The sequence below is a fragment of the Malaclemys terrapin genome, chromosome 14, assembly GCF_027887155.1.
Source record: "Malaclemys terrapin pileata isolate rMalTer1 chromosome 14, rMalTer1.hap1, whole genome shotgun sequence".
Lineage (NCBI taxonomy): Eukaryota > Metazoa > Chordata > Testudines > Emydidae > Malaclemys > Malaclemys terrapin.
Window position 1 is genome coordinate 40,125,464 of NC_071518.1, and position 23,117 is coordinate 40,148,580.

The following is a 23,117-nucleotide window of genomic DNA, read 5'->3' on the forward strand; positions in this document are numbered from 1 at the left end:
GAAGCCACAGAAAGAAGCTTGGATCCCTCCCCAGCGGCCGAGCCCCTGGCTCCTCCTGCAGGGCGTCCAGTGTGCTCTGCCCAAGCAGGAGGCCGGGAGCCAGCCTGTTCTCAGTGCAGACCTTGCAGTGCTGTGGGAGAGCGAGTTTCTCCTGAGTGCCCGGCTGGGGGAGCCCCAGCCCCAGCCACGCTGCTGTTCAATGTCCCGCACTCTGTTAGGAGAGACCCGCCAGCCCCGAGAACGTGACCAGGGTGGGCCTGGCTGGTTATGGCTGTGAACGACTTTCCTGTAGCCTCCTACGGACCTGAGGTCGAGGCCCAGAGCTCTCCTGGTCTAGGGATCCCTACGCTCGCTGCCCAGACTGTGCCCTGTGCAAACGGGGGCCACGAACATACCCAGGCCAGATCCGTGGGGCAGGCTGGACCAGCTGTGCACTTCAAACCCTCCACCAGAGCACTCCAGCAGCTGGGCCTGCAAGGGCTTCTGGGAAGCGAGGGTGACAATCTGGGTGCAGATGAAAGCCGCTTTCAGCAAGGCGCCTGGAAAGGAGAGGGGAAGCCCTGAAAGGCTGGTCAGCGCAGCCATGCCCTGGCCACCAGCCCCTGCTGGTTTAACCCCTTCACTGCCAGCAGACTAACATGGTGCCCCGGCCAGGTCACGGCTGTTGGATCACCCATTAACCCAAGCTCCTGACAGGCGGGTGCTCATAGCGACCCCACCCAGGCCAGCAGGGCGAGGGCAGAGCCGCAGCCCCAGCTGTCCAGGCTCGGAGGCCTGCTCTCCCCGCGGCACAGAACAGCAGGTCCTGGAGGAGGGGGCAGGGGGACTTGCTGGCTCATTGTGGGGGGGCTGCTGGCAGGGAAAGGTGCCAATGGCCTCACTGTCCGGAACAAGCAGCAACAGGACGAGCGTCTCCATCCCCCGCTACGCAGGCCTCCAGCCTGGGCCTCTCTTATCACCGCCCCCCCCCCCGGGGGGGGCAGGGCAGGGCTGTCACCCATTGCACAGGGGGGAGTCGAGGCCCAGACCAGCAGAGCAGCTGGTGAGCCCTGATCCTGAGCAGCGGGGTGGGTCTTACCTGGTGCGTGGGGCTGGCAGTAATCCTGCAGGTCCTCCAGGTCCTGGCACACCAGCTCCAGCACCACCTCGCCCTCCAGCGCGCCGCTAGCACTGACCAGCCGGAGCTCCGGTTCGGCGATGCGCCGGGCCCGGGCCCCGATTGGTCGGCGCCCGTCCACCAGGATGGCAATGTCCACCACGGCTCCCCCGTGCTCGTAAGTGATTGGAGGAGTGTCACTCCAGCCACCTGCAAGGCAGAGGGGTGCGCACTCAACGGAGCCTCATGCAGGACGGCCGCCCACAAACCAGCCCTCATCTCCTGTCCTCTCCATGCTGCCAAACTGTGCCCCTTTACAGCCAGTGCTGTCCACCCCCTGGGCGCTGCTCCCTTCGCACCAGGGCTCCCCGTGGCCCCGGCCCTGCACTGCCTCATCCACCCCAACACTGGGACAGAGCCTAGGGCCAGCCCCAATGATGGCCAGGCCAGAAGAGAAAGCCCTTTGAACTGGGGCCTGTGGAAGCTGCTCCCACCCAGAGGTGCTCACCAGAGACGTCTATCCGGGCAGGGCACTCCACCAGCACCCAGTGACCAACGGGCGGGGGCTCCTCCCGCCCGACGCCGATGAACCGGCACGCCGACATCACAGCCTGGCGGATCAGGATCTGCTCGGCCCCCTCGTAGTGCCGGGCGGCCCTCACCAACAGCGCCGGCCTGAAACGGCAGGGGGAAACAGGCACCGCTCACCAGCTGGCAGAGGGCACCATCAGAGCCGTCTTTCTCCTGGGATGCCAGCAGCACGGCCAGTTAGCGGCTCTGGCAACACTGAGCAGAAACACGCTCGACTGGCCACAGGACAGCAGTGGTGCCCGTGTCGGCCTTTGGCACAGGTTGTCATGGTTACTGACCACCTGGTGTGTGGCCGGGTCCTTAGCCAATCTCCCAGCCACAGTCCAGGGCTGCAGAGACGGAGATGCCTGGAACATCAGCCAGCCCAGCGCAAAGCCCCCTGCAGAGACACAGGGCTCGGGCCCAGCAGCGTCCTTAGCATCTGCTGGAGAGTTGATGGGTTTCCAGCAGGACCTGGGACTAGGGTGACCAGATGTCCCGATTTTATAGGGACAGTCCCGATTTGGGGTCTTCTTCTTATATAGGCTCCTATTACCCCCACCCCGTCCCGATTTTTCACATTTGCCGTCTGGTCACCCTACCTGGGACCCAAGCTGCTGGTGGGGAGGGGCAATCAGTCCACCACCTACAGGGGGGGTAGTGGAAAATCAGGCCAGTCTGTCAGTGGATGGCTGACAGCCCTGGAACCTCACAGCAAACCCCGCTGCTCGCTGCAGAAAGGCCCTGAGACGGCTGGAAATGCGGCAAAATGGAAATGACATCCCTGCAGACCCTGTGGGGAACCCCGGTCCATTGAGGGAGGCAAGCCCAGCGCCACGGCCCCCAACACAACATCTCTGCCACCCCCGCTGGCCCCCGGGCACCAAGGGCCCAGCAGCCCAATGCGTCCAGCCATACCTGCCCAGCCATTTCCTCCTCTCTGTGGCGAGCGCCTTCACTCCCTCAGCAATGTCGCCTCTCTCCAGCTGCTGGAAGGCCGGGGCCCACTCCCGGTTGGCGGCTGGCCCGCTCCGTAAGCCCCCATCCCCTTTGGCCATGCAGCCCAGCACATCGGCGATGCAGGCGAGAGCCCGGGCTGCCACCCCAGGGTCAGCGGCAACAGATGCCACTGGAAAGCAAAGGGAAGCCATCAGAGCGGCAGCCAGTCATGGCCCAGCAGGCTGGAGACTTAGAGGGCCGCTGTCCACGGCAGGATTTCATCCCTCCTCATCTAGCACGACAGTTACCTTCTTCCTCTGCCCCCTAAGCCCCTCCAGCCACTTATCTACAGTTGTCCTGAACCAGAGCATGCCCCCGTGGTCCCTGAGTAGAATGAGTTTGCTGGGTCTCAGCCCAGTGCCCACAGCCCATGACCCACCATCATCATCATCATCAACTCCCTCGTTGACTATCTTGGGTGGATCCAAGGGCTGAATGAGGCCTGGAGTGAACTCCTCCCTCGTGCTAACTGGGGGTGGGGCACTGAGCTGGGGCAGCCGACAGAAGCTGGCACCGCCAATGCCAGTGCAGTGCCTGTTCTGGAGATAGAGGCGCTCAAGCCGGCACCTTCCTGCAGCACACCGAGAATGAACCTAGGCTCTGGTAGCCCACCTAGCCGGGGCAAGCCCAGCTCCACTTTCCAAAGCCCGCAAGGCCTGGCAATTCCAGGAGCAGAAGGGACTTGCTTGGCGCTACTTATTTGCATGTTGTTACCCAGCATGCTCCACCCACTCAGGGTAGCTGGAAACCTGCTGTCTGCCACAACGGAAAGTGCACTCAGGCTTTGGCTTCCACACGGCTTCGCTAGCGAGAACGGGAGGAAACTGCCCTCCGGCAGCCTCTGTAAGCCACGTGCCTGAGGGATGTTCAAAGTGGCCACGTTCCTCTCCAGAGGTGAGTGCATGGTGGGGCAGGGGGAGGACTGTGGCATAGTCCGAACAGCTGTTTGGGACCCGAAGAACGCCCTGTAGCCAACTGCAAAGACAGCAGGAGGGACTCAGAGACGCACAATGTGATCCGCAAAGATGGAATCCAGCGGGCCTCTGGGCTGACATCCCAGTGATAGTCCCCTGGCCGCTGTACGGACTGCACAGCCTGCTTAGCAAGGGAGAGGGACTGGCCGTGTTCAAGGGCCCCCCCCCAGCACTCGTGGGCCTGCACGGGGGCTAAATCACTGCAGGGCTGGAGTCTGCATCCGGACGCCCCCGAGCAGCACGTATGGCTGACCCGAAGGTCACAGGCAGCCGCCCCGCCCAACTCTCACCCTGGTCCAGAGTGCTCAGCACGGCCTCCTGGTAGCCCTCGCTGACGGCGGTGCGGATCAGTGGCAGGAGGCTGCAGTCCCTGTGCTCCAGCAGCACCCTGCGTAGCTTGCCCTGGGCCTGGCGGAAGAAGAGTGCCCGGCGGGATGCCAGCTCCGCCTCCTGGTCTAGGCACATCAGCAGCTGCTCCCAGGACATGCGCCACGAGGCTCGCCACCGTCCCAGCCCCTCGCCCTCCTGGGAGCCCAGGAACCACAGCACGTCCTGGACCCCCAGGGGCTCAGCAGCGTGCAGAACGGGGAAGAGGCGGGCGTTCAGCAGGCAGCGGCTCCTCCGGGGGACCTCGGAGCCCCAGATATCCCCCTCCCTGATGGAGTGAGAAGCAGCCTCAGAGAGCGGGCACCACGCGGCCACGTGCAATGGGGGCAGGAGGCCTAGGCAGTGAGCACCTGCCCCTCTAGCCTCCCCACCTACAAAGAGAGCCTCATTTCTGCCCCAGGGAAAGCAGATCCTGAGAGGCCTGCACCTCCCTAAGGCACGGGGAGAAGGAAGCATGGAGCTGAAGCTCCTGCCAGCTCTCTGCTGCCTCCTCACCAGCTGGACAGCCCCGTGCCCAGGCTGATAGCTGCTGCACCGCCCTGCCCCCATTCTGCACAGCTGGGATGGAGCCTCCTCCACCCAGACTGAAAGCAGGAGTCAGCAGAACCACTGTAGCCTCTTCCTCGGCCAGCTGGAGGGAAATGCGCTAAGGAGACCAGCTGTGAGGGGCTCACAGCTCCAGCCCTGCCAGCCTGTCCCAGCAGGAGGTGCCATGTGCACCCCTATAAGGACAGTGAGGGGCGCACAGCTCCAGCCCTGCCAGCCTCTCCCAGCAGGAGGCGCTGTAGATACACGTGCTCGTTATGCGGGGAAGCTCCCAGTGATCTCGTCCCAGCCTCTTGCAGCACAGGTTGCTTTAGCGTGCTGGCTTCATGTAGGCCTCGCTCTACCCCACTGGGCCCCCAGGAGTTGGCTCAGCGCTCTGGAGGCCAGTGCATCAGGCAGCTCCTCTCTGCCCCTTTCCATTTGCACCGAGGCATTTCCAGGCAGCATTACAGAGCGAGTTTCCCAGGTCTCAGCCGAGCAGAGTCCAGGCGCAATGCAGGGGAGGAAAGCAGTTGCTCTTGGCTCACTCTGTGCCCTATCCGGGACCCTTCTCTGCCCAGCTTGTTTGGCACATACCGTATCCCCGTCCTGTGGAAGAACTCAGCCCAGGGCACGTTCAGGTAGGTGCCGGCCTCCCCGGCAGGGCTCTGTGAGGGGGGAGAGAGGAGACAGTGAGAAGTGGGGCTAGAAGGGGACAGGACTCGCACCACCGCTGTGGGGTGATCTCTGCCCTCTCCTGGTGGCAGGCCCTATGTTAACCCCGCCCTGGCTCTCAGGGAGGCAGGGCAGCGTCCCTGGCCTTCGCTCCTCCCCCAGAGCACTCAGTCCCCATGGGTGGCCCCCTGTGCCCAGTTTCCTTGGCAGATGGTCCCCTCTGCACCCCCATAGGGGAACGTTCCTCCCCCCAGGCACCCCCATCAGGGCCCCGCAGCAGGGGAAACAGATGGCGGGCAGCCCGTAGGTGTGACTGGTCACCTAGGAGGTCACATGACCCTCGGAGCTCTATCCCCGGGTTCTCCCCCCCCTCCCGGTCTCAGACAGCACCTGCCAGTCGTCGTGGCGCCCAGTCAGGGTGAACACCTGGCGCAGCACGTCCCGCAGCCGGATGGCGTGCCCCTGCAGGACCACGTCGTGCAGCCGGCAGCGCTGCAGGGCAGGCGAGGAGGAGACGTCCAGCCCTGTGAGGAGGCAGCCGGAGCCTATCTGCAAGGGTCCCTGGGAGGGCGACAAAATGGCCTGTTCCAGAAACGCGGGGCGGTGCCGGAGATCCCCACCCCCATCAGAGCTCTGGGAAGCCCCTCCCTCTAATCTAGTCACAACCAGCCCGTCATGGTGGTCTGTGGTCACCCTTCAGCACCGGGGACCCCCAGAGGGAGCTGAAGGCTCAGAAAGACTTTCAATTCCATGTACCATACACAGCCGTGCTTTGAATAGTGGCACGGCCGGGGGGGCAGAGATGGTCACTGGTAAAATCTAGCAAGGGGGGATATTGTGGGAGTCCTGCATTCACTCCCTAGAGCTCCTGGACACAAGGTCACGCATCGGGAGAGGAGCTGGGGCGGGTGTGCTGAAGCGCCTGGGGGAAGAGACCCAGGATCCGCCTGGGCCTGAACATGCAGAGAGAGGGGGCCCCAGCAGCCAGGCCCCAGGCTGGTTAGAGCGAGAGTCCAAAGCCATAGGGCGATCCAGCCCTGTGCCTGGGAAGCGCCTGACCCCCAGGGACCCAGCCAAGTGAGCGGGATGGGGAGGGAGCTGTACCTGCAGGTGGCAGTGCTGGAGAACGCTTCCGGGCTCCACCCGCACGGCTCCTTCCAGCAGGCTGTTGGTGACGGAGCAGCCGTCCTCCAGGAGCTGGGGCTGCTGCGGGAGCAGAAGGAACCAGCGCTCAGCAGTGGGGGAGAGGAGCCCGGCGGGGCAGAGGGGGAAGGGCAGAAAGGGAGCTGGGGAGGAGTACTGAGCACTCTCTGAAGGTCCCGCATGGAGGTGGCACTGATGGAGGGTTAGGGGAGCACCAGAGGCCCCGCTGTCCTAGGCTCCCAGCCCTGCGCCAAACAGCTGACAGCAGCCAACACAGACATGGTGGGGAAGGGGAACTGAGGCCCAGCGAAGAGCAATGACTTGCCCAAGGCTACCCAGCAGGTCCAAGACCAGGCTGGGAACACAGCCCAGGTCTCCCGACCCGCAGGCCACACTGCCTCTCCCACAGGGATGGGGTAGTAGTGTAGACGGTGCTGGCGTCTTTCCCGCTATGCTGTCTCAGAGCAGGTCCAGATGCCACTGGTGCCCCAGGGCAGTGGGGGCAGGAAAGGAGATGCCAGGGGGAGGGGCACACTGGGGGCTGGGACGGGAGGTACCTACAGCTATGTGGGAATGCGCCACTTTGCGGAAATGGAGGGCGTTGGCGGAGCTGGTGCGAAGCGTCAGGTTGTGGATGTGGTCGCTAGCGGCCATAGTCATGTAGTCATAGCAACCGTCAGGTATACACGCTGCCAGGAAACAGGAGAGAGGCAACACCGTTAATGCACTGCCAGCAGATCTCTGGGGTGGCAGCCAGGCTGCAAGGGATGGGGGCCTGGCTGGCGCCAGGGGTCCATCAAGGTGGGGAGGGCAGGGGAGTGGAGGGGTAGGAGCACTCTGTCTCTGGCAGAGGGCCATCCCCTCCCCTCTGGGCGCCATGAGCCGGGCACCACCCAGCAGGGTGGGTGCTGGACTGAACCCAGGCCAGAGTGCAGGGAGGGCCTCGCCCAGCGGGAGACCGAAGGGGTCAGCCCTGGCATCTGGCTGTGATTGGCAGCTGATGCCCACCAACGAGATCCCGAGGAGCAAACTCGGCATCACGCACGAGCTGAGAGAGGAGGTCAGGGGGAGACGCCGAGCGCAGTCCAAACACCTCCGCGCGGCAGCCAGCCAGGGCACGGCAGGGACATGCGCAGCCCCTCACGCCCCCAGTGGGTTAGATGACAAGGCACTGAAGTGATACAAGCCAAGCAGTCAGTTCTTGCTTACCCTGCTGAGGCTCTTTTAATAACTCCTGGCAGACCGGGGCCCTGTTTTCCCTTACAGAGGGCGGCCGGCGACGCCAGCGACATGCTGCCGGGGCATGCACTCGGGGCACAGCGCCCCCTAGCCCCATGTGGGACTGACGGAAACGTGCCAAAATCCTCAATACACTAACAAAGCACCCCTTGACAGCCCGCGTCTCCCCAGCAACCGTAGAGTCTTTGGGACCAGCCATGTCCTGTTTCTAATGAGCACAGTTGCCAGCTCCACTGTGGTGGCTCCTTTGAGGCCTCCCCTCCACACACCGACCAGAACTAAACCTGCCTGGCTTCTGAGTTGTAACAGTCCTCGGAGGAACGGCGGGGGAGGAAACAGGCCGCTGGTGTCTTTAGAGACTATCCCCAATTCCTCGGCAAGATACCAGCCAAGGAACATCTGCTGGGACACGCGGTGGCTACCAAGGCCCCAGAGAACTCTAGCCAGAGTGGGCAGGCATGAGGGGCTGGGGCAGCGCTCAGGGGGGGTCGCACTCACCCATGCTGAGAGGGATGGCATGGAGGGCCTTCCACAGCACGGAGCGGGCACTCCTCAGGGCCGCCGTCCCCTTGGCATGGCCGCTGCCCACCTCCCGGATCCTGCCAGTCACAAAGTCCTCCTCAGTCACCCCGTCGGCCATGCAGAGCACGATATCGAAGAACAGGGACAGCTGGAGGGAGGCAGAGAACCGGAAATGCTCAGTCTGTGCAACCCCCCCAGCCCTGCCGAGCAGTGCCCTCCAGCTCTGACCCACAGGCTGGAGACTGTGACTGCAGTGTGTCTACACTGGGTGGGCTTCACACTGGATACAGCGGTGACAGCACTGCCGGGGAGGGGGTGTGAGTGCCAGGGAGGGGCAGGGCTCCTGGAGTTGGGGATTCCAAGGGAGGACAAAAGAAAAGGGGTGACAGACCCTGAGGCTGTGCCAATGAGCAGGGTTTGGGACGGAGCAGCACCTGGCCCTTGGAATGGCAAGAGAAGCCAGCACTGGCTGGTTCGGGAGCTGTGTGACTGGAGCAAGATGGCTGCCACAGACAGTTGGCATCTCTCTGCCCTGCCCCTCCCTGGGCAAAGGGCAAGTAGGATGACTTCCGTCCTCAGCCCCAGGGATGGAGGGCAGGGTAGGGGGCTGTCCCAGGGGCAGCCCCATGGGGAGGAGGTGGCAGGGGGAGCTCGCGCTGCTGCATGGGGTCTGGAGGACAGGACGTGGGGTGATAAAATGGGCCCCAGAGCTGTGTGTTGCCCCCGCAGCACTCCCGGAGACTCGGCTCCCTGCATGGCAGACAACAGAACCCTGTCCAGGGGACACCCTGCTACTCGGCTGGGGAGTGGGGTGCAGAGAAGTTTCCACCACGGGGAGTTGGGGAGGTACGATCAGCCATGATCCTGCACGTGCACAGAGTGCCCCCTGCTGGTCACCTGACGCCAGCATGGGCTGATTTAACCCTTGGTTCCAGGGTCTCCCTCTGCCCCCGTCAGACCCATCTGCTGGGGGGAGGGGGGAAGGAAGGGCTGATTGGCCTGGCAGTGCTTTAGACAGCTATGGAGAGGTGAGGGCGGCTCTCCTTGTGGCTGGCACCCTTCAGCACCGCCACTGGCGAACGGCTGAGAGCATCACCTGGATGGTCTGGGCCCCCGAATCCAGGCCCAGGTAGGTGCAGGCATCCAGAGGAGGGATGACGTGCGTGGCCAGGAGCTGCTCTGCGGTCTCCGAGGAGAAGAAGACGACCCCGCACACCTGAAACCACAGAGCCGGCTGGGTGGGGTGTCACTGCAATTTACGCCTGGGGGCCATGTAGAGCATTCCTGCTGCTCACTGCTGCCTCTAGTGGGCAGACTCAGGCCTGCGTGCTGGTGTGTGATTATGTCACCCCCTAGAGTTACTGATGCTAACCCCTTCTGCTGGTGGTGGCTGGTGACCAGGGCCGGACTAACTCTCCTGTGGGCCCAGGGCTATTAAATTTTGTGAGACCTCTGTATACAAGTCTTTTTCCTGGGAGGGAATTTGGTGCAGGAGGGGGATTCTGATCTGGGGCAGGGGACTGTGGTGCAGGAGGGGGTGCATGGTCTGGGAGGGAGCTTGAGTGCAGGAGGAGCTCCGGGCTGGTGCAGAGTGTTGGGGTACAGGAGAGTGAGAGTGGTCTGGGAGGGAGTTTGGGTGCAGTTCGGGGCGTGGGGTGCAGGAGGGGGTGTGGGGTGCAGGCTTTGGCCGGGAGGCGCTTACCACAGGTGGCTCCCAGCCGGTGGCGCAACAGGGCTCAGGCAGGCTGCCTGCCTGCCCTGGCGCCATGCTGCTCCCAGAAGTGGCTGGCTGCTGGCATGTCTCTGCACGCCCCTGCAGGGAGGGGGACAGTGTGTCTCTGTGCGCTGCCTGCGCCCGCAAGCGCCACCCCTGGTTCCCGGCCAATGGGAGCTGCGGGGACAGTGGTGGGAGCGGGGGTAGTGCATGGAGCCGCCTCCCCCCGCCAGTGGTCACAGAGATGTGAGCAGCCAGCTGCTTCTGGGAGCGGTGTGGGGCCAGGGCAGGCAGCCTGTGCACCCCAGAGAGCACTGCCTGTGATTTGGTTTTGCGGGGCCCCCCTTGAGCCGATGCAGCCCCTAAAGTCCCTGCCTTAATCCGACCCTGCTGATGGCGACTCCCCTTTGGCTCATGGGACAGCACAAGCCCGTGGTGTCTTCAGCTTGGGAGGAGGCTGTGAGGTAGATCCTGCCCTAGGCCAGGAGCAGCCGCTCCCCTGTCTGGGCTGCGGACTGTCTCTAAAAGGGCTGGTGCTGTGTCTCCCTGCGGGAGTGACCAGATGTCCTGATTTTATAGGGACAGTCCCGATATTCAGGGCTTTGTCTTATATAGGCGCCTATTACCCCCCCACCCCTCTCCCGCTTTCTCACTCTTGCTGTCTGGTCCCCCTACCCTGGGGTGGCATGGCTCGGTCAGGTCAGGCAGCAGGCACCCCGTGGTACCCTAGCCTGTAACATCGGCTCTCTGTCCTGTCCCCAGCAGGAGCAGGATTAGCTCGCCTGCTATAGCAGGTACCCTAGCTGGGACGACAGTCAGGCTTAGTGAGTAGAGCACTGGACTGGAAGGACCTGGGTTCTAGTCACAGAGCTGCTACTGACTGTGGGGCAAATCACTTCACTCGGCCTCATGCCTCAGTTTCCCCATCTGTAAAAGGAGGGCAATGGTATTGCTCTGCGTTGTGAGGGCTACGGGTGAAAGGAGCCAGATGCTGTTCTCCTTCCTCCTCACCAGCCACTGTCTGCGGAGGCTGGCAGTGGAACATACTGAATCAAGCCCTGCTCTGGGTCCTAGTCCTCGCTCTGCCACTGACCTCCTGGGCAAGTCCCCACCCCTCTCTGGGCCTGTTCGCCCCACGTCCGCCTTGTCGAGTTAGGTGGGAAGGGCTTCGGGGCAGGGACCGTCTCTCGCTGTGTGTTTGTACGAGGACCTGTTCTTGGTTGAGGTCTCTAGGGACGAGTGCAATCATTACCCCTAGCCAGCATCTACGGCAGCCAGGATCTGCCGATGCTCGTTAACCCAGAGACTTCCTGCTTCATGCAGCACCCCCACCCCAGCTACACCCCTTCACCTGGCCGAGTTACACAGCCCTTCCTCCCAGTCTGCAGCCCTGGCGCGAACTCCTCATTAACCAACCAGGGGACGTACCAGCGGCACTTTCCCGTCCGGCCCAGCGCACTCCTGGATCCGGGCCTCCGGGCCTTGGTAGATGATGTCACGCACGAACCCCTGCAAGAGGAAAGGCCCCGTTAACTTCGGGCAGCAGCTCCCAGGTGCCTTGTGCAATTCAGCAAAGCAGCCAGGGAATGGCCAGGGCTGGTTAATGGATCCTGCACCTTGGGGGCCACCAGTCTAGAGGCCTGGCCATCTGCCTCCCAGCCTCTCCCGATACTGGGAGCAGCCCGAGCTCCGGGGCAGGGTACCGTGTGTCAGAGATGGGCCCCACACACAGCAGGGCTGTTAAGGGGATGGGCGGGCCTAGCATGCCAGTCCCCAAAGCACCCCGTGGGCAGGACCCAGCTGCCTCAGTTCCCTGTGGGGTAGCTGGTTCACTTAGAGCTCTGTGTCCTTCCCTTCTTGGAGTGCTGCTGCCATCCTGCATCCTGGTAACTCCTCACACATGCCAGCTTGGGGATAAGGTGCCACCTCGGATGTGGTGCTGAGGCAGCAAAGTGGAGATCTGGCTGGCCCTGCCTCTCCCCGCAGCACCCATGGTGCCTGGGAGCCCATTCGCTCTGCCCTCGGCTCTGTGCCCACGACTGCTGCTCCCCAGCGCTCCAGGGCTCCTGCTCGAACCTCGCAGCAGATCCCATGTGCAGGAGCCAGGGGAATCGGCAATGGAGAACGGAGCCTTCCCCCTGGCTCAGTGGCACACCCCTCCGGCACGGCCCTCCCAGGCTTCTAGGCACATCCTGAACTCACTGCTGAGCGCGGTCCAGAGGCCTGCGCCCGAGTGCGATGCTGGGCCGGGCGCCCTCGGGGAGCCGCAGAGAAGCCTGCTTGGGAGGCTGTTCCCCAAGGGCTGCATGGGAAGTCTGCATTGGCAGAGCTGGAGGGGGCCAGGTAGTGGCTGGCTCAGCTCACAGGCCGCTAGTGAGCAGCAGCAGGTGCAATCTGGGCCTGGCTGAAGGGCAGAGCCAGGGACCCAGCCATGGGCTCACCAGTGCCTGCACCTCTCCCGGCAGCTGTAGAGCCCCATTCAGAAAGGCTCAGGGTACCCACATTAGTGATAACCCCATGGGAAAGCCCTGGGGCAGACCAGCCCCCCTCCCGCCTCAGACCCTGAGTGTGGCCCCCCGGCCCAAGGGACACAGGGCCCAGAGGGGGGACGCTGGAGGACAGCCCCAGGGGAAGGCCCAGGGCCCAGTGGGGGATGCTGGAGGACAGCCCCAGGGGAGAGGCCCAGGGCCCAGAGGGGGGATGCTGGAGGACAGCCCCAGGGGAGGCCCAGGGCCCAGAGGGGGGACGCTGGAGGACAGCCCCAGGGGAGAGGCCCAGGGCCCAGAGGGGGGATGCTGGAGGACAGCCCCAGGGGAAGGCATTAGACGCAGGGCCCTGACACCACCGCAGTGCAGAGCCAGAGAGCCAGCTGCCACGGAGACTGAGGGGCTTCTCGAGGGGCCCTCCTGCAGCTCAGGGCAGAATGTTTCAGTGGGCACTGCCCCCCACGCTGTGCCACCCCTCGGCACGTGCTGTCCGACAGCCTAGTCTCCCAAAGGGCAAGGCATATCACAGCTCTCTCCTCACTGCTTGTGGCCTGGGAACGAGCAGGCTGGCCCTCTGTCCTGGGCCCCTCGACCCGGACGCTCCTGGCGCTGCACAGGAGGAATCACAGAGCAAGAGATCTCCAGGTGAACATTGACAAACAGAATTTGGCTAGTTCGCTGCCCCAGGCTCAGCGCCCCTTTAACAGAGGCGTCAGCACAGCCTGGGCTCAGCGCCCCTTTAAGAGAGGTGGGTGGGAGCTTGGCCAGCGCATTGTCTGGGGCTCGGCGCCCCTTTAAGTGTTGGGCTCGGTGTACCTGCTGGTTGGCGAGGTAGACGCCGTGGTTTCTGGCGTACGAGATGCTCCCCGGCACGGAGATCACTTTGGCACCTTGGAACCCTTCCCAGTGGATCTCTGAGAGAGAGGAGCAGACACCAGTGCACGCCTTGCCCGGAGACCTCCCACCCACCACGAGGCTGGACTGGGGGCTCGTCGCTAAGGGAGCGGCACCGAAGCAAGGCTCCCGTGTTAGCTGGAGGGTTCGAGCGCCGTTTGTTTAGCTGTGGGCACAATGGATGCTCCACAATGCATGTGCCCCACTGCACTCCAGGCATGTGCAGCTGGGCCACCGGGCACCCAGCTCAGAAATGCCCACCCCTGCCCATGGCTTCCTGGCCAACCCTGGAAGCACTGGGCACTTCTAGCTCCCCCGGCTTGCATGGGCACTGGGTGCTCAGCTGTGGCAGGCCTGAGCCTGGGCAGTTTGCAGACAGACTTGCTGGACGAGAAGGGCATGAAGGACAAGCCCAGCCTCGGGGTGCACTGGGGACGCAGACCACACTGAGCTGAGAGCCCCAGCCTCCCAGGGGGCAGAGTCACTTGCCCTTCCCCATATGGGGGATCCCCTTTGTTAACACCAATACCCCTGCCCCAGGCCGCTGCAGCGATGGATGGGGGACTCCAGTTCCCGCCCCAAAGACACTTTACCGGCCGGGGGGAGCTGACTGCAGCCCAGACCCCACAACATAGGCTTCGGGGCACTTGTTTCACCCTTCCCAGTGCCAGCCACCCACCAAGAGCCCCTGCTGTGGGTCAGTGGGTGGGAAGCGCCAGGGTCAGGCCTGCTGGGACAGAGGCAGGGGGAGGACTGGAGCTGGGCCCCAGCAGGCACAGGGCGGCCGTCACAACCCTGCTTTGCCTGCGGTGGTCCCATCGCATCAGGCTGCCCTGACGCACCCACAAGGTGCTCAGCGCTCACCTGGGCACCGCCTGGCCCTCCGTGGTGTGCAGACATGGGCCATCACTCCGGCCAGTCCCCAGGCCGACAGCAACTGCCCATGCAAGGCGGAGAGCCCTGGCTGCGGGGATCAGAGCACTGGGTCCTACCTCACGCACAGCCAGGGGCTGAGCGGCACCAGGGCACGCCCAGAGCTCATAGGAACACGGGCTTCAAGCTGCCTCCTGCCCTTAGCCACAGGCCTGAGGGGCAGAGGCGTCCATCAGACACAGCCTCCCGAGGGGTTCTGCCCCGTGCTCCGTGGGGCCGCGCAGAGAGGCCAGGACAGCCGGCCAAGCCTCTTCTCTCAGCGGCTCCTGCCACCCAACGCAAGCCCTCCGGGGACTGCTGAAGCCCCCAGCAGGGAGAAGTGATGGACCCATAGAGCACTGAATTCTCTGACCCCCCTCTACACTGCCCCCCAAAGCCTCCCCTGGCTCACTGGTTCCACCGCCAGGGTCCCTGTGGGGTGCCAGAGGCAGGATTTACCCCACCTTGGCACCCCACGGAGCCCTCCCTCGCACCCTGCCCAGGCTGGGTTTGGGTTGTGCCCTGTTCTGATTCGGATCCCCTCCCCGGCGCAGGGCGAGCCCGTACCTGCTGCCAAGGGAACGGTGAGGAGCATGTCGGTGCTGCAGACCCACACTCCCGGCGGGGAGCCCCTGCACAGCTACAGAGGGACACACAAGAGGTGAGGACGGTCCCCTGGGACCCGAACATGGGCCAGGAGATCAGCACAGGGACGGAGTACGTGCCCTCCCCACCCCAGAACGCTGCAGGGCCGGGCGGAAGGGAGCTGGGCAGCCATTTACTGTCTGGCCTTCCTCACCTCACCAGCAGGGGGTGCCCACACTTTGCCCGGCTGGATCTCATCGTTGCCCCTGGGCAAGGGGCCCAGGGGCCCCTCTCTAGAAGACCCCAGGCCCCCACATGCTATGTGACCTGGCCGTGGGGATGGGGATGGAGGGAAAGCAGTGCAGGCTGGGACCAGGATGAGATGGTCTTGGGCTGAATGGGGCCCAGTCTTGCCCTCCTAAAGGAGCCCGGCCGGCGCTTCCTCCCGCCCCCGCCTGGCACTGACCTGCTGTGTCATGGTCCCCAGAAGGCTGTCCAGATTGCAGGTCAGCGCTTCGGCCGGGGCGTCGGGGTCCTCCACGGGGAGGCAGGTGAAGGCCCGGCTGCAGTCATCGAAGGGGAAGTCGCGGCCCTGATGGGAGAAAGAGCCGGAGCACTGGTCAGCAGGAGACAGGGCAGAGAGGGTGACAGGCTCCGTCCTGCGAGAGGCCTTGTGGAGAAAAGACTTGGCCTCAAGCCCCGCTCTGACCCAGGAGCCGTGGCCTCTGGGCCTTTTGGCTCTCACTCCCAGCAATGTCACCCCCCATCAGATGCCCCCTGGGTGCTTTGCCTGGAACCCCATGAGCAGGTGAGCCCCTTCCTGGGCTGAGTGCTGGGGTGGGGGCTGGTCAGACAGGCATGGACAGCTGCATCTGCAGCCAGGCTGCGGATAGGACAGTCCAGGGCTGGGGATCGGGGCAGCACTGAAACGCGTGGTGGCTTTGAGAGGTGCCATGGAAAGGACAGCAGACGCCAGCCCTAGGAGGAGATTATCGCTCTGCTGCTCTGAGAGGGCAGGGGAGACCCAGGGGTGGAATGTGTGGGAGTGGAATAAAGCTGGGGCCCTCGCAACTTAGGGGGATGTCATCCAGCAGCCAGTGGGTCCACATGGATTGTGTGAGCCGTCTGCCCAGGGGTCCCATGGCTCCACCCACATCCCGTGGAAGGCAGGGGATGGCAGCACTGGGACCTCAGCAGCTGCCACAGGAAAGCAGAGCCGTGGGACCGATTGAATACCCGCTCTCCCACTGCAGTGCCTTGGAGTGGCAGGAGATCAGGGGAGGAGCTCCTCAGATAGAGTCACCGATTGCAAGGCCAGGATGGACCATTGTGATCAGCTAGTCTGACCTCCTGTAGAGCCTAGGCCAGACACCTGCCCCCCCGATAATCCCTAGAGCAGGGCCTTGAGAAAAACAGCCGAGCTTGAGCTAAAACTGGTCAGTGACGGAGAATCCACCATGCTCCTCAGTAAATTGCTACAATGGAGAATTACCATCACTGTCAAAAATATACACCTTCTTCCCAGTTGGAATTCGTCTAGCTTCAATTTCCAGCCCTTGGGTCATGTTAGACCTTTCCCTGCTAGACTGAAGAATCTTTGTTCCCCATGCAGGTATTACAGACTGTGATCAAGTCACCCCTTAACCTTCTCTTCCTTAAGCTAAACAGACTGAGCTCCTGGGGTGTGGCACTATACGGAAGATTTTCTAACTCTTTAGACATTCTCGTGGCTCTTCTCTGACCCTCTCCAATTGATCACCATCCTCCTTGAACTGTGGACACCAGAGCTTGACACGGGATCCCAGGCGCGGTCGCACCAGTGCCGAATACAGAGGTGAAATAACCGCTCTGCTCCTCCTCATGATTCCCAGCATCGCGTTAGCCCTTTTGGCCGCAGCGTCGCACTGGGAGCTCGTGTTCAGCTGATTATGCACCAGGAGGCTTTGATTTTATCAATGAGGGGTGCAGCCGCGCTGGTCCCAGCCTCTTTGGGGTTCACCCCCCACAACCTACCTGGGACTAATGTTACCCGCAGTGGCCCGTGCACATGCAGTGGCATTTAGCAATGGTTTGCACGGCCCTTGGTACCAACGTGCTCCGAGGTTCGGGGGGTAGAGCCAGGGTGTCACTCCCCAATCAGTGCCAGGTGGGCTGGGTTTGCTGCCAGAGAGGTTGATGGTGGGAGGTAACGTGACATGCGCCCTGGAGGTAGGAGCTTTGGATGAGGGAGGTGGCAGCTGGATGGGACAGCCCAACATCCCATCCCCCCCAGGTGGAGACTCACCACCGGCAGCCAGGCTGGGGTTCACGATGCCCCCAGGCTGGCAGCCCCGGAGGAGGGGCAGGTGAACGCTGTCCACCACTGCAGAGCAGGCCTGTGCCCTGCCCCGCCGGGCTCTCACCATGTGCAGGATGAGGATCCGGGCCTCACGCAGGACATCAGCGGTGACCACCTGGAGGAGCGCAGACAGAACCCATTAGCCGAGCTGGGGAACCAGCCCCAAGGAAGGGCAGTTCTGACCAGCGTCCCCTTCTCCAACAAACGCTATAACCCAGAACAGCCTGTGCCAGCTTTATGGGGCCACAGAGCTGAGGGCACCCTTCCAGCCAGGCCTCAGTGCCTCCTGCCATCGCCATCTGGGCACACAGCTGCAGGCCCTTCCCCACAGCAGTTACATGCTGCAGGCTGGCCTGGGCTCTTGTCTGGAGCAAGGCTCCTCTGGATCTTGGTCCGGAGCCGCCCCTGCTCCCCAGATATGGCCCCCAAGAGCGGGCAGGCAGGGAGCTGGGGTCATTGTAGCCCACCTGGGTCGCTACAGTGCATTAGTGAAGGGTATTATAGCTCTGCTTTGCAACAGCTCCCTGTACCTGGGGGTCCCCACGGGTGCTGGATAGTGTTGAGGTACCAAGCCCATGGGGCAGCCAGCCTGTGCTAGCTGAATCAGGCACGGGGGAGGGGGTGACTTGGGGTTCCCAGCTCCATGGGCTGGGGGCGAGCAGGGTGGAAGGGAGGCACCTCCAGGGTGGGCAAAGCCAGCAGAGCCTTGGACAGGGAGACGGGAGCATTGGAGCTGCCCAGCCAGCTCATCTGGGTGCACACCCAGCAGCTACTCAGTACAGGTGCCACCGGGATGCGGTCCGGAGCCCGTCGTGCCATGCCACTCACCGTGCAGCCTGCCCTGGCACTCAGGTGCTCGGCTGCCACCAGCAGGGCGTTGAGGGTGGCGCCACCGCTGCCCACACATGCTGCGGGGTCCTCGACAGTCAGCAGGAGGGGGTGTGGGCCCAGCGCACCCCGCCGCCATCGGATCTCAAGCTCTAGCAAACGAGAGCAGAGGCATTTGGTGGCGCTGAGTGACCAGGGGGGAGCAGGGATGTGCTGAGTGACCAGGATGGGGGGGAGGGGAAGCAGGGGTGCACTAACACAGCCATGGCGGGCGGGAGCCCAGGGCTGGGATACACGTGGCTGCAGGTGGGGACTGTGGGGCACCAGCAGAGCTGCATGTGGGACTGGCTGCAGATAGGGATCAGTGAGCTGCGGGAGGGGGAAGCTTGCAGAGAATTGGCCCAGGCTACGCGTGGCGTTGGCCAGCGCTTTGTCCCGCACAAAGCCCACGTCCATCCCCAGTTTGGCAAACAGCTCTGAGGGCTGGGAACCGCCCCCAGCCGGGATGCGTCCGTGTCAGCACCGGGCCCCTGCCCCACTTGCCTTTCTGGAAGGCACACACGCTGTCCTTGTGCTGGCAGGTCAGGACGATGACGGTCCACTCCACCCCTCTCGGCGCCATCCAGGTGCACTGGACGTCTCTGCCTGGCACCCGCCGCTAGCTCTGTACAAGGGACGCAAAGGCTGCAGCACTTGCCCATCACCGACCCACCCCTCACGAGGCACCGGCACCCCCAGGATGGGGCCCTTGTGTAACAGGCTCAGGGCCTGGCTGTGATCGGGGACCCCTCTGTGCTGTGCGGCTGGTGAGCGAGGGCTGCATGAGGCTGGCGAGTTGCAGCCAAACAGGGCTCAGTTCAGTTCCCAACAGCGTTAGCCAGATAAACCTTATCCGAGGAGGAGACGTCAAAGTCCCCGGCTGGCGCAGCAGCCTTGATGCAACAGGTCTGCACAGGGGAGGCCGTTCTACACACAGCTGGTCTCACAGAATGGTGCCCCCAGCTGGACACTTTGTGACTGGCTCCGCTGGGGGCTCAGGAGGGTTACGATCTGAGCAGAAACTGGGGCAGGAGCTTTAAATCATAGAATCTCAGGGTTGGAAGGGACCTCAGGAGGTCATCTAGTCCCACGTCCTGCTCAAAGCAGGACCAATCCTCAACTAAATCATCCCTCCCAGGGCTTTGTCAAGCCTGACCTTAAAAACCTCTAAGGTAGGAGATTCCACCACCTCCCTAGGTAACCCATTCCAGGGCTTCACCACCCTCCTAGTGAAAAAGTTTTTCCTAATATCGAACCTAAACCTCCCCCACTGCAACTTGAGACCATTACTCCTTGTTCTGTCATCTGCTACCACTAGATCCATCCTCTTTGGAACCCCCTTTCAGGTAGCTGAAAGCAGCTATCGAATCCCCCCTACTCTTCTCTTTTGCAGACTAAACAATCCCAGTTCCCTCAGCCTCTCCTCATAAGTCATGTGCTCCAGACCCCTATTCATTTTTGTTGCCCTCCGCTGGACTCTTTCCAATTTTTCCACATCCTTCTTGTAGTGAGGGGCCCAAAACTGGACACAGTACTCCAGAGGAGGCCTCACCAATGCCGAATAGAGGGGAATGATCACGCCCCTCAATCTGCTGGCGATGCTCCTACTTATACAGCCCAAAATGCCGTTAGCTTCTTGGCAACAAGGACACACTGTTGACTCATATCCAGCTTCTCGGCCACTGTAACCTCTAGGTCCTTTTCTGCAGAACTGCTGCCTAGCCATTCGGTCCCTAGTCTGTAGCAGTGCATAGGATTCTTCTGTCCTAAGGGCAGGACTCTGCACTTGTCCTTGTTGAACCTCATCAGATTTATTTTGGCCCAATCCTCTAATTTGTCTCTGTATCCTATCCCTACCCTCCAGCGTATCTACCATGCCTCCCAGTTTAGGGTTATCTGCAAACTTGCTGAGGGTGCAATCCACGCCATCCTCCACATCATTAATGAAGATATTGAACAAAACCGGCCCCAGGACCGACCCTTGGGGCACTCCGCTTGATACCGGCTGCCAACTAGACATGTAGCCATTGATCACTACCCGTTGAGCCCGACGATCTAGCCAACTTTCTATCCACCTTATAGTCCATTCATCGAGCCCGTAGTTTTTTAACTTGCTGGCAAGAATACTGTGGGAGATCGTATCAAAAGCTTTGCTAAAGTCAAGGAAAAACACATCCACTGCTTTCCCCTCATCCACAGAGCCAGTTATCTCGTCATAGAAGGCAATTAGGTTAGTCAGGCATGACTTGCCCTTGGTGAATCCATGCTGACTGTTCCTGATCACTTTCCTCTCCTCTAAGTGCTTCAAAATTGATTCCTTGAGGACCTGTTCCATGATTTTTCCAGGGACTGAAGTGAGGCTGACTGGCCTGTAGTTCCCCAGATCCTCCTTTTTCCCTTTTTTAAAGATGGGCACTACATTAGCCTTTTTCCAGTCATCCGGGACCTCCCCCGATTGCCATGAGTTTTCAAGATAATGGCCAGTGGCTCTGCAATCACATCCGCCAACTCCTTTAGCACCCTCAGATGCAGCCCCATGGACTTGTGCTTGTCCAGCTTTTCTAAATAGTCCCAAACCACCTCTTTCTCCCCAGAGGGCTGGTCACCTCCTCCCCATACTGTGCTGCCCAATGCAGTAATCTGGGAGCTGACCTTGTTCGTGAAGACAGAGGCAAAAAAAAGCATTGAGTACGTTAGCTTTTTCCACATCCTCTGTCACTAGGTTGCCTCCCTCATTCAGTAAGGGGCCCACACTTTCCCTGACCCTCTTCTTGTTGCTAACATACCTGAAGAAACCCTTCTTGTTACTCTTAACATCCCTTGCTAGTTGCAACTCCAAGTGTGATTTGGCCTTCCTGATTTCACTCCTGCATGCCTGAGCAATATTTTTATACTCCTCCCTGGTCATTTGTCCAATCTTCCACTTCTTGTAAACTTTTTTGTGTTTAAGATCAGCAAGGATTTCACTGTTAAGCCAAGCTGGTCGCCTGCCATATTTACTATTCTTTCTACACGTCGGGATGGTTTGTTCCTCCAACCTCAATAAGAATTCCTTAAAATACAGCCAGCTCTCCTGGACTCCTTTCCCTCTCATGTTATTCTCCCAGGGGATCCTGCCCATCACTTCCCTGAGGGAGTCAAAGTCTGCTTTTCTGAAGTCCAGGGTCCGTATTCTGCTGCTCTCCTTTCTTCCTTGTGTCAGGATCCTGAACCATCTCATGGTCACTGCCTCCCAGGTTCCCATCTACTTTTGCTTCCCCTACTAATTCTTCCGTTTGTGAGCAGAAGGTCAAGAAGAGCTCTGCCCCTAGTTGGTTCCTCCAGCACTTGCACCAGGAAATTGTCCCCTACACTTTCCATATTTAATAAATATGCTAGTCGATGAAATAGACGGGGATGGCATGGCTCAGGTGATGGGAACCCAGTCTTTCATGTCTGGGCGCTGTTCAAAGCCAGGTCAGGAGAGACCCAAAGCTGTTTGCATCCGATGATGGTTTGTGAAATAAACTGGCCCTGTAGCTGTGCCTCCAGCCCAGTTCTCATCCACCAGCTCCTCTCTGAATGGACACAGTGGCCTGGACAATGGATGCTCTTATCTAGGCTGCAAAAGTGACCATCATTGGCGGCGGATACATCTGAACCGGTGCGGGACACAGCTTAGCTGTGAGCACAGCCAAAGACACTGGGTAAAACCTGTTCTGAGGCTGCAAGTGTCTGTCCAAACTGCAACTCAGGCTCAGATCCAATCGCCCACACACCGATTGGTCTGACTCAGCTCAGCAAACACGCAGGACCCAGGTCCTAGGACCTTCTAAGGAGGGGGGTCAGAGCCCGAGTTCTCCAAGCCCTTTCATGCTGCCGTGTGGATGCAACTCACACCGCAGACCCAAGACAGGTCTGCGTAGCGCTGTATGGACGTGTTAGCACCGCTGGGAACTGTAAACCCAGGTTTACAATGCAGTGTGGATGCTTAAGTGCGGGGTTGGCAACGCCAAGTCCACAAGCCTGGATCCTACAGACCTGGGTTTACAATGCAGTGTAGATGCACCCTGAGGATCTCTTTGGGGCAGGCAGGAAAACTCACCCGCTGACTGGAGAACAGGAGCAAACTGCAGGCAGGAGGGGAAAACTGCCAATTCCAAGCTGTCATTATTTTAGCTCTATCAATGGATTTGCTTGTAAATTCTAGAAATTTGCTGTACATTCGGGAAGGAGACGCTGTGTTCTTCATACAGAACAAGCCCGGCTTTAAGCGCCAACCTTAACTATGCTCTCTAATGTGCCTCCTTCCACTGGGGGCAAGTGAAAACTGCCAGGGAGCATGCAATGGCACCTAACCTCAGGAATCAGAAACGCTGCAGTCTGGTCTCACTGCAGCTCCCACCTGCTTGATGGGCTCTGCTTTGTGCCCTGAGCAGTCACATGCGAAGACCTGCTTGTCCACTCACATAAGTTGACTATGCCAGAAGAGTTAAAACTGGACAACCCCTAGTGTGGACGCAGTTAGATCAGTACGTGCGCTTATGGCAGCAGAGCTATTCCCGTTTGGGAAGGGGAATGAGATATGCTGGTATAAGGCACCTTGGTGCTATTATAATTGTGTCCACACTTGGGCCAGTGACAGTATAGCCACGTCGGTTAAAAAAACTGGACTACTTATAAGAATCTGTGTGCAAATCAGGTGTAATGGGGTGTACTGGCCCTTTAAGGCGAGAGGGGGAAATCTGGGAGGCCACGCTACTCTGTTCCAGGGGTTTAGGAACAGACAAGTTTCTAGGGAATGGCAGAGGCAGGTGCTGGGAGAAAGGAAGTGATCCCTGGGAAATGCCAGGCTACTGTTTCTTTCAGGGCCTGGAAACAGGAGTCTTGGAGTGTAGGGTGGGGCAGGGCTCCCCTTCATCTCAGCCAATCAAGATGAGCTTGGGGAAAGTGGTCAGTATATAAGCTGCCTCTTCCCTTGCAATGGGGAAGATGTTAGCAGGGCAAGGTCTGCTGACCTCTCCCAACCCAGGGGAAAGGACTGAGGGGTGACCTGGCCTCCATGCCAGGGATAAAGGCTGTGCCCCAGCAGAGATGCTTGAGAGGAAAAGACTTCTCTCAGGAGGGGTTTTTGGTCCAAGTTCTGTTCGGGTTTGAAAGACTTTGTTGCCAGCGTGGGGGAACCTGCTGAGGGCAACTTAATGGGGCCAGC

General features: G+C 61.0%; 1 protein-coding gene across 4 annotated transcripts in view; it reads right to left on the reverse strand.

Moving 5' to 3' along the window:
• The window catches only part of FCSK (fucose kinase), a 36,663-nt gene that overhangs the window by 6,596 nt on the left and 6,950 nt on the right, over positions 1 to 23,117 (reverse strand). For 2 of the 4 annotated variants that reach the window (XM_054049090.1, XM_054049093.1), the window contains exons 2-19: positions 18,431 to 18,551; positions 17,888 to 18,039; positions 17,124 to 17,174; positions 15,188 to 15,313; positions 14,704 to 14,776; positions 13,147 to 13,244; positions 11,273 to 11,353; positions 9,227 to 9,346; positions 8,107 to 8,278; positions 6,931 to 7,058; positions 6,331 to 6,432; positions 5,617 to 5,787; positions 5,149 to 5,219; positions 3,930 to 4,294; positions 2,585 to 2,795; positions 1,605 to 1,771; positions 1,079 to 1,306; positions 396 to 560 (exon numbers count right to left, since the gene is read on the reverse strand). In XM_054049090.1, coding sequence (XP_053905065.1) covers positions 396 to 560; positions 1,079 to 1,306; positions 1,605 to 1,771; positions 2,585 to 2,795; positions 3,930 to 4,294; positions 5,149 to 5,219; positions 5,617 to 5,787; positions 6,331 to 6,432; positions 6,931 to 7,058; positions 8,107 to 8,278; positions 9,227 to 9,346; positions 11,273 to 11,353; positions 13,147 to 13,244; positions 14,704 to 14,776; positions 15,188 to 15,313; positions 17,124 to 17,174; positions 17,888 to 18,039; positions 18,431 to 18,509 — 2,560 coding nt within the window. In that variant the 5' untranslated portion in view covers positions 18,510 to 18,551. The other 2 variants (XM_054049091.1, XM_054049092.1) reach the window with 2 other exon arrangements.